The 17,867-nt window shown below is 42.6% G+C and overlaps 1 protein-coding gene across 4 annotated transcripts in view; it reads right to left on the bottom strand.

The window, feature by feature from the left end:
• Grk5 (G protein-coupled receptor kinase 5) overlaps positions 1 to 17,867 on the bottom strand; it is a 183,921-nt gene that overhangs the window by 95,649 nt on the left and 70,405 nt on the right. For all 4 annotated transcript variants that reach the window (XM_055591554.1, XM_055591555.1, XM_055591556.1 and 1 more), the window contains exon 2: positions 11,679 to 11,774. In XM_055591554.1, the coding sequence (XP_055447529.1) occupies positions 11,679 to 11,774 (96 nt within the window). The remainder of the gene's footprint in view (positions 1 to 11,678; positions 11,775 to 17,867) is intronic.

The following is a 17,867-nucleotide window of genomic DNA, read 5'->3' as shown; positions in this document are numbered from 1 at the left end:
GTGTGTGTGTGTGTGTGTGTGTGTGTGTGTGTGTGTGTGTGTGTGTGATGCATATCACTGTGCAGTGGAACTCAGATGACAACTTTTGGGAGTTCTAATTGAGGCTGGGTGTTGGTATAATGTTCTTGTGGAATATAAACAATTGACCCTTGTTCATTCAAATGCTGATTCTCTACCCCACTATCTGGTTTCAATCCGGATATTGTATTGTGATGTTTATCCTAAGCATCACCTGTCTCAAGTTTGTATACCATTTGTTCTCTGTATTGCCAATAAAACAACTGGCCAATGCTGGGCAATGGAGAGAATAGGATGGGACATCCTGATCCGGAAGGGAGGAGAAAGACAAGAGTGGGAAGGGAGATCTGAGAGGACCTAGAAACACCAGGAGAAATGAACCAGACCTAAGATATGACTGAAAGCCAGTATAATGTGGGAAATCTGAATGGGAGGAAGGTATATGGGCTTGGAGGTTTAGGATGGAGTAATTATTGCCCAGCATTGTGCTCTAGGAGAGTTATATAAACCCTAGTCTGTGTGGTGACTTGGGTATACAGCTGGTTTAGGAATAACTGTTGCTATCTAACTAAAAGATAGATCAATATTAAATATTAATAATCACCAACAGCCAGGTCTCCCGTGTTTCTGCTCCTGCACTTGCATGTACTCAGGGCTACGTGGCCCAGGAGCTGCAGGACCATTGTCCTGTCCCTGATTCCAATCTCCCTTAGGAGTTCAGGGATGGCAGGTACATGCCAACACAACCACATTTTTTCATAAATTCCGGAAATGAAACTCATGTTGTCAAGATTAAGAGGCTAGCACATTTGCCGAGCCTATGCTCAGTTTTATTTATTTATTATTAATGATAATAGAATCAAGGAAATAATAATGATAATAGAATTGATGAGAGATAGCTCCAGCAGCTAAGAGCACTGGCTGCTTTTCCAGAGGTCCTGAGTTCAATTTCCAGTTGCCATAATGGTGGCTCACAAACAACTGTAATATGATCCGATGCCTCTTCTTGCATGCAGGTGTACATGATAGAGCACTCGTATACATAAAATAAATACATAAATAAATCATTTTCAAAAAGAATTAAAACTCAAAAGTAATTTAAAAAGAGAACACAAGGATGGCACAACTGAGAAACAATAAAAAATTCTGAGCACTCAAACTCTCTAGATTATAGCTTTCCTTTTTGTGACTCTCTGGAAAGGGCTACAGTTAGCAGCCACTAAGCACCCAATTCCTATTACAGCTCTTTAGAGAATCATCTGGTGGTTTTTGTATTTCATTTTTAATTTCAAAAGTTCCTGCAGGCCCCAAATATATGTCTGTCCACCCTTTTTCTTTCCTCCTCTCTCCTGGGTGCAAGCTTAGGGTGTTCACAACAAGAGGTACTTAATTCACTGAGGCAGGAGCCAAGGAAGGCAGGAGCAGTACTTTGCTGGGCTTCGCTGCCAAGATATTGCCATACACATGGTCCTGGGAAATAAATTCCATAAATAGAATCTGGGCAGAGACCATTAAAAGTGTTGATCCAACATCACTTTATAGGGCTAAATGCTGACATGCTTAAGCCACTGTAGGTCTTCTGGCCTTAGGTGTTGGTCTAAGGTCCCATTGATGCATAAACCAGCTTATTTTTCCCATTTTCAGTGCAGAACCCTAAAGCAAACAGAAGGCCCTTCTCCTGCCTGCAAACTGCAGGGGATGGGGGCAGGGGTTGGAGGGGACAGAGGCTGCTCACATGTTATCTGCCTCCTGGGCTCTATCCCAGGCCAAGTTAACAATATCTGCAAATACAAGTGTGAAGGTAGACACAGAACATTCCAGAGGAAGTGAGGGCAGCAGAGAGAATACTGTACATAGTGCTCTGATGTAGTTTAATATATTTTAGCCTTCAAAAAAAACAACACTAAACACAGGAGATGCGGCTCAATTTTACAGTACTTGCCTAGCATACACAAGGTCTTGGGTTGAATCCCAAGCACTGCAAAAGAGTAAAAGGCTACAGTGAAATGCAAAGACTTCATCTAAAGAGTATATAATGGACAAATGTGAAGTGGGGGGACATGAAGATAGCTCAGCCAGTAAGGGTACTTCATCACCAAGCCTGATGAATTGAGTCCAATCCTTGAGATCCTGAAGTGGAAGAAGAGAACCCATTCCTCAAGATGTCCTAACCTACACACACACACACACACACACACACACACACACACACACACACATACACACACAATGCACAATGCATACACACATACCCAAAAAAGGAGTGGGGTGAGGAGAGAAATGAAAAAAGAAGAGACACACACAGAGAACACATGTGTAAGTATAGCTTGGTGGCAGGACTCTTTCAGAAAACCCTTGGTTCAGTCCAAGCACTATGGAGAAATAAGAAAACAAAACTGCATGTAGGAGACACATAAGGAAAAAGATAGAAGAATTTACTTAAAAGTCTTAACTACGAGCCAGGCAATGGTTATGCACACTTTTAATCTCAGCACTTAGGAGGCAGAAGCAGACAGATATCTGAGTTCAAAAATCAGCCTAGCCTATAGAGTGAGTTTCAGGACAACCAGGGTTATACAGAGAAACCCTGTCTCAAAAACAAACAAGTCAAAAAGAAAAAAAAAATCTTAACTATAGCTGGAGCTGAGTGGTGAGTTTAATGTTTTTGAGCAAAGTAATTTACCAGTTGCTATCGCTGAAACAACAACAAAATGAGGAACTAGGAAAGCACCATGCAGTGTGGCTAGGGAAATGTCCTCTCACAGACATTCGTATGGCCCAGTAAAGACACATCAGCCTGGGCCTGTAAGAGAAGGGTACCATTCAGACCTAAGGAACTAAGATCTTTCAGACCCTCTTCTTTGAATCCCATGGGTCCCAAAGAAGGTATGGTGTGGGTTCAATTGAACCTTCTCAAGAAGGTAGGTTGAAGTCCTAGCCTCCAGTAACCCAAGATGTGTCCCTATGTAGAAATAGGGCTTATGCAGTAATGAGCTTTAAATGGAATCATTAGGATAAGACCTTAAATTAAAAGGGCTGGCACACTCATAGAAAAGGGACACTTGAACATTCACAAACCTATTCAGTTGAAGAGGCAAAGATGGGAGATACATCTATGAGGCAGCACAAAAGTCAGCAAACTGCAGAAGCTGGGAGAGAAATGTTTAGAGGGAGGACTCACCCCTGATGACACCTTGAAATTGAATTCCCAGCCTTCAGACCATGAGGTAATAAGTGCTGTCTCTTAAACTGGGCAGTATGTGGTGCTCAGCATCTCTGGCAAACTGATACAGTGAGGGAAATTTCCCTCAGAGTTGCCTTACCAAGTCCCTTGTCTCACTACAGTTCAGTTAACCTTTCTAGAAAATGTGAACATTGAAATTTCAAATTTGGCCTCGGTTTTAACCCTGAAATAAAGTTGTATACAGAAACCCAAGTATAGAAAGTAACAAAGGCCTGATCAGGTAGATTCCTGGCAAGAAGCTCACACACTTCCTACAGAGTAGTCTCTGAAAACCCTAAGTCCAGATCATCAAGAAACCCCTGCCAGCACCTCATACCTAGAACTGCCAAAGCAGAAACCCACTGGCCAATAGCACAAGGCATCCCATGAGTGCTGAGCCCAGGCTGTCTCTTCAAAAGCATTAGACCTTTCATGAAGAGAATAAGAAGAACCTGGAACTGAGAGCTAACCCACCTTAACCCTTCCACTGTGGCAGCTACACACAGGTCACCTGATGCTCTAGACCCAACACATTTAAACTTATCTTGGCCTCCAAGGACAAGCAGATGCTGTGCTTTATCAGAGCATGGTTAAGTGGTAGAACAGTAGACGTGATACTCCCTTATCACCCCAAGGTTGGCAGTGACATCCACAGACTCTTGGTTACCCTGGTAATGATATCAAGAGCTCACTGCTAGTCTGACAGTCTGAAAAGCACTGGGACACAGGGACACGCAAGACTCATGTGATTGTCCATTCTGGCCTACAGGCCCCTCTAGGAGCACAAAGTCACCAAGCAGCAAAGTGACAATTCCCTACAGCAACTGTGGAACTCAGCCTTCATTCACTGATTGTTTGGGGGTTTGGGGGATGGGTCTTTTGTTCTTTTTTTTTTTCTGTTGGCTTTGTTTTATTTTCTTCTTTTTCTTAAAAAATGTTTTTAAATAACTTATTTATGTGTATGTATGTTTTACCTACATGTATACCACATGCATGTCTGATACCTAAGGAAGCCAGAAGAAGGTATCAAATCTCCTTGAACTGGAGTTACAGCCAGTCTGAGGCTGCCATGCTGGTGCTGGTAATTGCACCCAAGCAGCCTGTTGTTTTGTTTTAACTGGGTGTCAATGTATAACCCAAGCTGGTCTCGAATTTGCGGCAATCCTCTCCAGCCTCTACCGCTTGAGTTCTGCTTGAGATTGTAATATGTGCTATCAAGTTTGCTCATATTTATTTAGTTTGTGATTATACCAACCACATGCCTTCTTTTACAAAATTGTCTTACAAATAAAATTGTGTCCCCATGTGCCTGCCTTGGTGCTCAGTCTTCTGAGACATATACATCCTTTCAAGGAAACATCCTAGTCAGAAGAGGAGGTATGTACTTGGGGACTTATGAATGGGGGAAGGTGAGGTAGGAAAAGGATGGTTCAGATAATTCTAATCCCTGGGATACTGAACCTATTCACTCACTGGTGTCAATTATAAGCTGACAGCCCCATTCATCACTTAGATGCAGTACAACTTTCCTGAAAAATGCAGAAGTTCTCTCAAAAGGTCCTTAAATCAGCACCACCATGATGATGGTAACGACATTAATAAGTATGAGACAGTCTGCTGCCTACCTAATGCCTCTACCAATTGACAGAAACATCTTAATATAAAGAAACTATAACTCAAAGAAACCAGTAACTTGTTCTATACCCCTCACAATTAAAAGCAGCAGAGCAAATTTTGACCTTGTCAGCACTGATGGGACCATCCCACCTAGCAACATTACTTCACCAGGTAGCCAAGGACCCAGAACCAGCACTACAACTCCCAGATCACATTATTTGTTGACTGATGTTAAATGAATAGCCAATAAACAGGCTAATTCAAAGTAGTCAGTATGGTCTGGGGCTTTCCTGACAGTGACTCTATCTTTTCCCCTGGGAATGTCACCACCTAAGCACTGTTGCTCCTGGGAAAAGTTAACACTTTGGTAGGTGGCTCTCTCCATAGGGCAACTCCATTTCCCCCAGCCGACTCATGAGGGCTGGAATACATGGTGACTCACTAGGCACAGCAGCCATTCTCTTTCAGTAGCCTCCTCACAAGAGTCACTCCTGTTGGGGTTAAGGAAGACTTTGATTTATTATATAGCTTTTGGATACCTCATACAGAAATATTACCAAAGAGTGAAATAATAAATCCATTCACTTAAGCCTCTTTTTACTTAAAAAAAAAAAAAAGAATAAAGTATGCAATGATCCCAAGATAAATAAAAATACCACACTTTCGACCAACAGAACCATCTGTTGGGCAAAGTATTTGACTTCAAAGTATTTGAAAAGTATTTGTAGTCCTCAACAACATTTTATCTTGTTTGTTCGTTTTTTGTTGTTTGTTTTTGAGACAGGGTTTCTCTGTATAGCCTTGGCTGTCCTGAACTTGCTTTGTAGATCAGGCTGGCCTCAAAGTCACAGAGATCTGCCTGCCTCTGCCCCCCAGAGTCCTGGGATTTACAGGCATGCACCACCACCACCCAGCTAATTTTTTATCTTTATGATAATGTTTTCAGTCTTAAGCTTTGGACATTCTGAGAACTTTTTTCTTTTGGGTCCTCTAACAAACTTAGATAAAAGATTGGTCTATTAACTACGTGATTGGTTTCCATCCTTTTCTCTCATGCAGCTCTGTCTACAATCACTTACCTCAAGTCTGAGGTTCACATGAAAAGCCAATTCAAGCAGGAAAGAATCCCTGTCTTAATACTTATTACTGCCAATCATTGTTCTGGTGTCTAGGCTAAGAGGGTAAGATCCAGCCAGCCACTTCACCTGTCCATCAATCCATTTGTCCTTCCACCCATCTGTTCTCTCCATCCACTTCACTGTGCCACGGTAAAGATTCAGATGGAGAGGATGTGTGGTTCAGGCCTTTGAAAACCTTGCATAAAGATGTTATGGGAGACTAGGAACGATGTCCCTTCTTCCAGGAAAGTTTTAATGGGTGGAAATCTTTGCCACTATTCTCCATCTCAATAACTGGTCCCTCACTATCATGGAATGTTCTCAGTCAGGTATTACATCTTTGTGTTAGTCACTGTCATGTGCTCAGCCATGATTAAACTCCAGGGGACAAGAATCTGTTTTGCATTCCTGATGGGTGGCACATAGTAAATGCAAAATAAATATCACTGACTAAGTAGATAACTGTGCAATACACATACAGGACATACAGGACACAATAAATACATAGGACACATACAGGATATACAGGACACACAATAAACATACAGGACACACATAATAAATATACAGGATATAAAACACACATACAATAAACATACAGGGTACAATAAAGACAGAGACAGAAACATGTGTTCCTTGGAATAAATGAATCTCCATGATTTAATACTGGTTGGAGTGTAGGGCCCAAATATTTGAGTTCAAATAGTGCTAGGTACTGAAAAGTTACAGTTCAAAGTCAGGGATTATATTGTCCTAGGTGGATCACTCATTTCTGAAAGCCTGACCACTAATTTATGAACTGGAAAGGGGGTTTTAGACAATATGCTCTCAATTCCTTGAGTTAGGAGCTCTCTACAAAGCTAACATCATTGTGCTAAGAACTCAAGTTGTAGCTTTACAGGGTCATGTGCTGATCCAGGGGCCCAGGCTTGCCTTCCTAAACAATGCAAAAAAAAGAGCATGGCTTGGGTCTTATCAACATGCTGATATTCCTTATCTTTGAGGATAAGAGTGGGTAAGTTAGATACATTCACACTTAAACCCCTAAATCTAAACTTTCATTACTTTAAGTCAAAAACGTTAGCTAAGGTTAAATTTAGTCACAGCAAATATATGTCATAAGCTTTTTAAAAAGAGCCCTAACTTAAAATATTTTGTGTCAATCTATATTCAACCAATATTTAATAAGTCCTAGTATGTGGCAAGCAGTACTTAGTACAAGGTAAAACACAGCCACTTCTAACCCAGAAGAGTTGGTCCAGTAGAGACAACAGAAAATATACAAGTAAATGAACAAATGAAGATGACTTCAAATTGGGTTATGAGCAGAGACCATTCAATAAACCACTCTACATGAAAGAACACAATTATAGTAGGCTCTTCTTAGATGGCTCCCCCATTGGAAGTAATATTTAGTCTGGGACTTTAAAGCCCTCTGGCAAAACAAAGTGTGGGAAAGAGCATTTTAGGTAGAGGAAATAGCAAGAGCAAAGGCCCCATAGCTGGAAACAAGCTTGAGGAATTCACAGGACAATAAAGTGTCCAGAGCATCTGTAAATGGAGGAGGGACCCAAGGACACTAAGAGCTACAGAAAGCAAGGCAGAGACAGTGCTATCAAGGGTCTGTGGAAGAAGATATCACCTAGCCTTCACCAAGGTCTATCTAAAAATTCACACTTCCTTTGACCACAAAGATATACAATGCCCACAGTGATATGAGGAGTGTGTGGGATTTGTTACCAACTGAAACTGCAAATCTACTCATATCATAATTGCTGCAAATATCCAAAATACCACTTAAGCTCTTAACAGATATAAATTCACAGTAGGTATTAACCAGCTGTTAGACCTTGTTATTTCAAGTATTAATAAAAAAGCATATACATTTCTATATTTTACATTTTACAAGTATTTTTATTTTATTATTTATTACAATTTATTCACTTTGTATCCTGCTGTAGCCCCCTCCCTCATCTCCTCTGAGTCCTACCCTCCTTCCTTCTTTTCCCCTCATGCTCCTCTCCTAGTTCACTGATAGGGGAGGTCTTCCTCCCCTTCTATGTGCCCCTAGCCTATCAGGTCTCATCAGGACTAGCTGCATTGTCTTCCTCTCTGGCCTGGCAAGGCTGCACCCCCCCCCCCACCAGAGGAAGGTGATCAAAGAGCTGGCCACTGAGTTCATATCAGAGACAGCCCCTGTTCCCCACTTGGAGACTCAGCTGCCTATGGACTACATCTGAGCAGGGGATCTAGGTCCTCTCCATGCATAGTCCTTGGTTGGAGTATCAATCTCTGCAGGGACCCCTGAGCCCAGATTTTTCTGGCTCTGTTGGTCTCCTTGTGGAGCTCCTGTCCCCTCCATGTCTTTCTATCTCCCCCTTCTTTGGAAATCATTCTGGTGCTTTCTCAGAAAATTAGGAATAGTGCTACTTCAAGATCCAGCTACACCACTCCTAGGCATATATCTGAAATATGCTCAACTATACAACAAGAACATTTACTCAACCATGTTTGTAGCAGCTTTATCCTGTAGCCAAAATCTAGAAACAACCCAGATATCCCTCAACTGAGGAATGGATACAGAAATTGTGGTACAGTTACACAATAAAATACTACTCAGCATTTTAAAAGTATTTAATAACTATATTTGAAAATAATTGGTTCCCTTTGTAACTGTATATTTCATTTTGCATATGAAACAGTATTATTCTGAAAAGGGGAACTCAGGCTTCACACCAGCCAAAGCTTTTTGTCATCCATGATCTATGACTCACAAGTCAGAGTTAGAGATTCATTCCAAGCAGAGTAGAAAAGTGAATGGGGGTTGGGGATGCAACAGAGGAATAATTGTCATTTTCTAAAGTCATCCGGGAGGCTGGGTAAAGTGCACTTGTGGCTGCCCAAGGCAACGCTGAAGGCAGGAGAAAGCTGTGACTTTCAGCAACCACTTCTCTAGATGATTCTAAAGAGGCAGCATCTTAAGTCTTTGTCAGCTTGGCTCCTCTCTCTGATGCATGGCCTTCCAATGCACCACCCCATCACTGTGCAGTGGGCCCTTTTCAGAGCCTGTCCTGGGACATCTTCCCAGGGAGCTTTAGAAAATGAGCTCATATGTCCACAAGAAAAACAAATTTGGTGTTTGCCACTGTTTGGTTTGTGTATTGGTCTAGAAAAGAAATGAGATTTTTATGTAAGAAAGTCTTCCAGCAGGACCCCAGCAGCGGCTGGGCAAACACCACAGAGACAGACTATAAACAGGCAGAAGGCCCAACTCCTGGCCCAGGCCCATGTTCGACAGCCCCTCTGCTCACATCGGCCTACCTGTTTTTTCCAGCCTTTTCCCTGATGCATCTTTTTCCAGCCTTTTCCCTGAAGCACACAGAGGCTTTTTAATATTCTCTCAAAGAACCAAAGAATCATTCTCACACAGCAGGCCTGGTTCTCATACCCACAAGTATAGGCTCCATCAAGAGACCTGGGAAAGGACTTAAACTGGGCAGGTGAGGGCCCATGATCCAAGAGACTCTAAGAGCATAATCTTGTGTTCCCAGATCTCCAAACCAGAAGTGAATAGAATAGAGAAGGCACAAGGTGAAGAATAAGCAGAATAACCCAATGAAAGAAGGATGCCATGAAGGCAACTGAGCCCCTAAACTTGGATGAAATCTGTGTACAGCTGGATTCTGAGTAAGAAGAGTTCCTTTCAAAGGAGAAGTTGTATATCTCTCAGAGAACAGAAGTAAAGGGGATGCTGACCTTTGAACCCAGGACCAGGTTCTCTGTTTTAGGCTCACCATCCCTCTCATTTGGGAGCTTCTATTCACAGTGGAGCCACTAGGCCATTGATTTGGCCTAGTTGTTTTTACCACCTCCAACTGACTGCATCCTAATCAAAGCACATATGCTGAACCCCAATACCCAACATAGTGGATTAGGAGAAGAGCCCTATTAATGGGATTAAAGCCCTCACAGGAAGAGGAATGAGAAATTGTGTTTCCTTCTACTCTAAAGGACACAAGGAAACCATCTACAAAACAGAAATGTCCTTCATTTGGACATTTAGAACCAAGCAAAAGTAAACATCTATTGTTCAAGCTGCACAATCCACGTCATTTGCAATAGTGGTCTACACTGACTGAGATAGAGGCTATATGGGAATAAAGTCTAGAAGTGGGTTTGTCGTTGCAAATGTGAGTCAAAGAAGCATGTCTGCACTGGGCCCACAGCTTCCCAGCTGCACTGTCTGCTCCTTTCTAAATATTTACTCTTAAATTATTTTATTTATTTTATGTGATGGATATTTTGTCTGTATTTGTTTATGTATACCATGTATATGCCTGGTATCCAAGGCAGCCAGCAGAGGGTTTGGGTTTTCTAGAACTAGAGTTGTGACCTACCATATGGTTTCTGGGAATTGAACCTGGATCCTCTGGAAGAGCAGCCAGTGCTCTTAACTACTGAATCATCTCTCCAGCCCTATCTGCTCCTTTTTAGAAAGAATAGATTAGTACTTTCTTTTCTTTCTTTCTTTCTTTCTTTCTTTCTTTCTTTCTTTCTTTCTTTCTTTCTTTCTTTCCTTATTTCTTTCTGTGTGTGAAGAAATAAGTAAGGGCCTTTTTTTTTTTTTTTATCCATTTGCAGTAGCATATCAAGCTTTTTTTTTCCCCCAACACCCTACCAGAGGCAAATAAAAGAAAAAAGAAAAAGCTTTCATTCCTCACATCTTAATGTCTTTACTCATCTGCCTTCTCTCTACCTTCCAGAATCTTTTATGCTTCCTGGAGTTTCCAACTGCTCTTGGTAGAAGAGACAGAGAACACTGGATCTACTCCCTCTTGTTTGGAACCAGAAGTCCCTGTATGTTTTTATACTCTTAAGAAGTACATAAACCCAATACAGCAAAATATGCAGAGTTCTTTCATCTGGATGGTAGGAATATGCTGAGTTCAACAGACCCATTTGGTATGTTTGCTATGTCTCCACAGGAGCAAGGCCTTGGCTGTTGTTAGAGGTGGCCATATGGGGGCTAGATAAAAACAACTAGGCCAAGTCAATGGGCTAGTGGCTCCACCATGAATACCAACCTCCTAAGTGAGAAGGACAGTGAGCCTAAAACTGAGTTGCTTCACAAGAGCAGGATGCATGGGATCCAGGAAAAACAGGGAGTTGTGCCTGGGGATTCCAGTATCCTGTCCAAAGTATCATTTTCCTACAGCTGTTATAAAAATTACCATAAAGTAAGTGGATTGAAACAGCACATACTACTATTTTGTAGAGCTAAGTGGATCAAAACCTTGCATATTTATTATCTTATAGTTCTGTAGCCCTGGAGTCTGATGAATGTCTCACTGAATTAAAAACAAGATGTAAGACTGGCTTCTTCTGGGGGCTCCAGAGGGGAATCTGTTCTCTAGGGACTCCAGCTAGTCTTGGATAATCTCTGCTCTCCTTTGATCTTGGATACTATAGGACAGTTAAAGAGACATTATGCTGTATTATAGAGTTAAATAATAGCAACTATCTCAAAGGATACCTGGGAAGTAAAAGTTCATCAGGGCACATACCAAATAGCAAACAAATGCTGATTATATCTTTAGGCCTATTAGCAAAAATGTAATATGGAGCCAGAATTCCTGTATTTGCTGAGTTGTGTTGTACTGGCCTGGTTGTACAGAAGCCTTGGCAGCTAATGTGCTCCTTACCTATGGTCCTTCGGAGGTCTTCACACTGGTTGATGTGAGGAAACTTCAGGATTTCCTTCCACTTCTTGCTTTTCCCTTTGCGCTTTCCTCCACCCCCTGCAGAGATGGAAAGATACCACTGATGTTGCTGCCCAAATGATCCAGAGCTTGCACCGTACCCCCATGAGCCTCTCTACTAGCTTTTGGGCATTAGATCAATCCAGTATATGCTCTGAGTCCAACACAGGCAAACACATACACAGAGACCCAGAAATAAGGATTCAGCTTCCAAAACAAGGCTGACAAATTGTGGAAGACAGGATAATGGTCTCCAAAGATGCCCTAATCCTGGGAATCTGTGAATATGTTAAATTACACAGAGGGCGTAAGGTTAAAAACAGAAGTAAAGCAACAATAAAGACATTTTCTTGAATCACCCAGATGGGTCTATAAGGGCTAATCATTGTCAATTTCACTATACTTAAAAACACCTAGAAGACTAGGTGCACTTTCAAATGTTTCTGAGGTTATTACCTGAAGTTGAAAGTCTTACACTAAGTGTGGTACTGTTCCATGAGCTGAAGGTAAAGAAAAATAAAAAAGAATAAAGCCAAAAAATAAAAAAATAAAGGCAGTTAAGTATCAGTTTTCTCTTTTCTCTGCTTCCTGGTTCATTGTGATGCAGAGCACTCTGTTCCACCATGTCCTCCTAGACGTATTCAAAGGGTCTGAACCCTATGAAACACCGAACCAAAACAAATCTTCCCTTCCTTATGTTGTTTCTGGCAGGAATTTGGTCTCAACAACACAAAAACAACCAATAAAAGGTCCAATGGGCCGGGCACAGTGAAGCACACCTGTAATCCCAGCATTTAGGGAGGCACTGGCAGGTGGATCTTTGTGAGTTCAAGGCCAGCCTTGTCTACAAAGTGAGTCCAGGACAGTCAGGGCTACACAGAGAGACCCTGTCTCAAAACAAACAAACAAACAAACAAAAGGTCCAATGGAACCAAGGGAGGCAGAAACATCAGATCTGAGTAAAGAAATACGAGAAAAGACTGATCTGGCCACTGTGACCTATGAAGATGAAAGGGACCTTAAGCCAAGGAATGTAGAAGCTGGAGAAGCTGGAGTCCAGAGAGAATAGATTTTTTTCTAGAGGCCCCAGAAGAAGCCAGCCTTGCTCAGACCTTGTTTTTAATTCAGTGAGACAAGGATCAGACTCACAGCCTACAGAACTGTAAGATAATAAATATGCACTTAGTTTTATAAAATAGCTGCTTCAATCCACTTAGTTTATGGTACTTTTTATAGCAACCATAGGAAACTGATAGCATGTACTTTATCAGGGTGTTCTCCCTCAGAAAAACGACCTCCACACCTACATCCAATCTTCAGCTCTGCTACAGGACCCACAAGAAACTTAGCCTTTTATAACTCAGGCAGACTGCAACAATGCCTAATGTCTTAACAAACAAACCTGCCTCAAAAAGGTCACCACTGCCAAAGAAATAGTACAAGTAAGCTGTTGGGTTGCTATAAATTTCATATTTAATGACTGAAAGTGTTAATATTCTTTAATATGTCAATAGAACTTGATTTTTTTTTTCCTGTTTGGTTTGGTTTGGCTTGGTTTTTCAAGAGTTTCTCTGTGTATCCCTGGCTATCCTGGAACTTACTCTGTAGACTCGGCTGGTCACAGAGATCCTCCTGCCTCTGCCTCCCAAGTGCTGGGAGGAAGGAGGTGTACCACCACTGTGAGGCTTCTCTGTATCTTGAGATACAGTCAAGGTAGGCCTAGTCTTGTTACTGTAGAAACTCTTCCATCATCCTGGCCACATCTGCCCCAGGCCTGCTGCCCCACTTTAGTAGGTTATCAGGCCTATAAGGGATCTAGAATCCTGTATCCTACGTCCCTGCTTAGTAGGACCCAGACAGGACCCAGCAGGTTATTTCCCAGGCTTAACCACCTGGGAACCCACAGGCTTTCATTTTCCTTGGCCACATCCAACCCTGGTCATCTTCTCCCTAGCCTTATATCTCTCTGGACCACTGCTCTCAGGGCTTTGCACTATTCTGCCAGGAATACCTCCCTCCTGCTTTTTTTAATGTTTCTCACCCCTGCTTCCAGTCTCAGCTTGTACCACCATCCTGGAGTTCTTCTCTGACCAGGTCAGCTAGGACATCTGTTTTCCAGTTTATCCACATGGCTTGGCAGAGTTTGGGGAGTTTGGACAGACTGAGTTTGGTTACTCAGTCTGTCTCTCAAGCATACCCATCAGCTTAAGATCACTCATCCATTCTCTCTCATCACATTTCCACTGACTCATTTGAGCACTGCATGTGAAATGACCACTAATGGTCAGGGCTATACTCACAATGTATAGAAATTGTTTTATGTACTGGTGTGCTGACAACACTGACAGCAGGCACACAGTAGCAGAGACCATTCTCTCTTATCCCATGGTAAATACTCAGTGCCTGCTGATCGGATGTGAATGTGTGCTTTGTCCCATGTATCTGTATACATCATGTTTCTTGCAGACTTAAGTCTCTACCAGAAATGGCCTTTCCTACCCCTCTATCTACCAAAGCCCCACCTGGACTCTCAGTATATCTCCAACAGCCCTTTTCTCTGATTCCCTGTCTGGCCTACAGCCTCCTTAAAAGGGTAAAGGAAAACAATGATGCAGTCAACACAATAACTGCAAACTTTCCTCATGTCAACTGAGCAGGAAAATAAATGATTGCTTGTAGGAACAGGTAACAACCTCTCCTCTGCTGCAGCCCTTGGCATTAGCTGTACCTTCAGTGCCACTCACAGATGAAAATTCTGGGCTCAGTGATACAAGCTCACCAAACAGTGTGAAAACCACAAGCACTGACTCAGCCTTTAACCCCTATGTCTTTACTGGCTGCTAAACTGTAGCTTTAGAGCCTGTAAAGGCAACCCCATCTCTGTCACTCTGGCAGTAACAGCTCATTCAAAGCATTAAAACTCAATGAAACACCACAAAGTGGTGTGTTGGAGGAACCTGCTGCTAGGGTTGCAGTCCACCAGAAAGCCCTTTCTGAGCTAATGGAGGACTCCCTTTGTCTGACGAGCCCCCTACTCTCTGCTTGACCTCATCTGGAGAGTGTCTCTAGGCACAGATGCCTCTAACTACTGGATATGACCTTTGACACAGTTCCTGCAAAACTCTCCCACTGCTTCCCATAGGATAATTAGATACTGTGTTCCCCTTCATATGATACTGACAAATGCAAATAAAGTATTCTTGACACAACTAGACCCAGCCAAGATGGTGTGCACCTACCCTGGGAACCCTTTTCACTCCCCAAGAACCACATAACCTTTGTTCACCTTGAATTAAATTGAGCTATCTCACTGAAGTGGTTCCCAGAGGTCATGGGCCTTCCAAATTCCTACCCACCCCTCTCTGCTATCTTTATCCTCAGGGACCCAGGGACACAGTCCAAGGGGTGGGGAGTAGAGAGTCACAGTGGTGGTCAGAGCCAGAGAGAGAACATGAAAGAGAGTGGCCTCAGACAGGAGGATGCCTTAGAGATGGGCAGGATAGGTCCCACCATAGAATAATAAAGGGATAAGATATAGGGCTGAGGTGCCAGCTGAACTCTGCTTGTTCATGGCTCTAGGAAAGGTCCTAAAGGATCAATGGGATAGGCCTTAACCTTGAATGGGAAGGAGTACAAGGCAAAGCTGGGAGGCAGGACACTAAGAAAGTATGTATGCCTTAGAACCAAGGAATTTCAATTTCCTGCCAAGTCCTGCTGCCAGGTATACTCTCTGAAGACACTGCTAATCAAATATCACCTTCTTGCTTCTGCTTTCTTAGCTACCAAGAAATAATCTCCTCTTCCTCTGAGTGGTAGGAGGAAAGAGGGAGCCAACAAAAGCATGAACCCTTGATGGGAAGGCATGCCTCAGCAGTGAATATAATACAGGACTTGCCGAGTAATAACAGGCACCCTTTAGTTGTTTTGCCTTTTAGACAGAGCCTCACTATGTAGTCCTCACAGGCCTGGAACTCTCTATGGGCTGGCCTTGAACTTTCAGAGATGGGTTCCCTCTGCCCCTGAATGATTGTGCCATCACACACAGCTATTTGATTTAGGAGTTAAAGAAATGTGTTTCTTACACACTCAGGGCCAGGGAACATGGTAAAGTGAACCCACCCCAGCTTTTAATCTTCATAAAACTCTAGAGATAGAGCCTAGTTACTTAATCCATTTTGCAGATGGGGAAATCAAGTCATGGCAAGGAAAGACCCTCAAATCATAGATGATTTGTGTCACAACTTCAGCAAAGGCTCAGATGACTTACTCAGGTTTATGTTTACTTCCTCTCTTGAGAAATGAAAGGAGAAGCTGAGGAAAGCTTTGTGGAAAGGCGCTTTCATCTTCTTCTTTTGTTATCACAGAATCTCTTAGAGCAGCAGCCCACAGATATGGTTAGAAATTCATGTTTCCACTGCTGAAATCAGAGGGGCTAGAGGCTTCTGAGTCTGGTGCAAGTTCTTGAGCAGCACCAGGGATATGGGATAACCACTTGCACTTCCTAGAAACTTCTCATTCTCTAATTTTTCATCACCCTGCCTATTTCTAAAGAGGATACTGGAGTCTGAACATGTCTCCTGAAAATATTCCAGTTCCAAAATTTGGTGATCTGACTTGTCATGACAACAGTTCCATTTTTCTGTGTATTGCCTGCCTTGTATCATGTGATATGTGGCCACTATTAAATCCTCAAAGTTCTCACAACCTTTTACCAGCTTTCTGTCTTCCTGTCCTGGCTATATTGTCCCTGAGGAACAAATCTAACTGACTGGCTCAATTTCTCTCTTGAGGCCAAGCATCATGGTCTTGCCTGGAGTCTGCAACAAGTCTGATAGGTTCCATTACTGAATGGGAAGGAGACAATACAAGCAAATTTGAACAAAGGTACCTCTGATGGCAGGTGTGACTAGAGGTAACATGGAAGAGACACAGAAGCCACCAGATCATCCTCCAAAGTTGTTTGGAATACTGCTGATAGAGATCCAGCATACTCAGACCCAAGACTTCCTGTCAAGGCTCTGCCCACAATTTAAAGGCCTATTGTTTGGTAAGGTCTAGGCTATGCCAATATAAGGGAAAAAGTTTGTTATAAAGTCTCATCATGCTGAGCCCTTCTATTATGCAGACTGCATACCAGAGAAGAAAGCTGTAGAAATTAGAGATGTTCTCAAGACATTCTGACCATGGTCTGAGTGGTTCAGATATATCCTAATGACTGTGTCAAAGGTCACGCCATTGAATTTCCAGGCACAAAAGACCAATGACCTTCCTGCTCTCAGCCAACACCTAGACAGCAATGTTACAGTGCTGCTTGAGAAGTGTGTGTTGTGTGGCTAGACACTGCTTAGCTCTTTCCGCTCAAATGAGTTCTTAGGACTTAGCTACTCATAACCCAGATGAACCTATTTAGAAGACACTGTCACAAAAGAAGCTGTGAAAGGCATGTGCATACTACAGTCTCCTAAGTGGGTATAAGCCATGGACTCTGGGTCGCTAAAGTCCATGGGCAAGGCCTACCAGGAACTTTTAGGAGCCATGGCCTTTGTCTTAGTTATTCTTCTATTGCTATAATAAAATACCATGACCAAGGAAGCTTATAAAAGAAAGCATTTAACTGGGCTTAGTTTCAGGGGGTTAAAGTCCATGATGGCAGATCAAAGGCATGGTAGGAGGAACAGCCGAGAACTCACATCTTGATCCACAAGCATGAGGCAGAAAGAACACACTGGGAATGTTGCAAGTCCAAAAAGCCCACACCTCCTAATCCTTCCCAAACATTTCCACCAACTGGGGACCAACTAGGCAAACCTATGAACCTATGGACGACGTTCTCATTCAAACTACCACCATCTTCATGTCTGAAAGTTTGGAGCTTTCCCAGCTGGGCATACAACTCCAGAGACAGGCAGGATAAGGAGGCAGAGAGGTCTAGGCACACAGAGCAGCTTCCTATCCAAGATGCCTTTCAAAGCCTGATCCCATCACCAACTTTATTACATGGCAGGGCCCAACCCTGGGTATCTGAAAGAGCCAGCTCAGAAGAGACTCAGGAAGGGCCCTAGGCCACATAAGATTAGGTCATTCATACCCCATTGATATTCTTAATACTCTGATATATCAAGAATCAGGTCA

This window comes from Psammomys obesus, unplaced genomic scaffold (assembly GCF_907164565.1).
Source record: "Psammomys obesus unplaced genomic scaffold, mPsaObe1.curated_primary_1811, whole genome shotgun sequence".
Taxonomy (NCBI): Eukaryota; Metazoa; Chordata; class Mammalia; order Rodentia; family Muridae; genus Psammomys; species Psammomys obesus.
The sequence above is the reverse complement of the archived record's forward strand: the minus strand, read 5'-3'. Positions and strand labels throughout refer to the sequence as shown.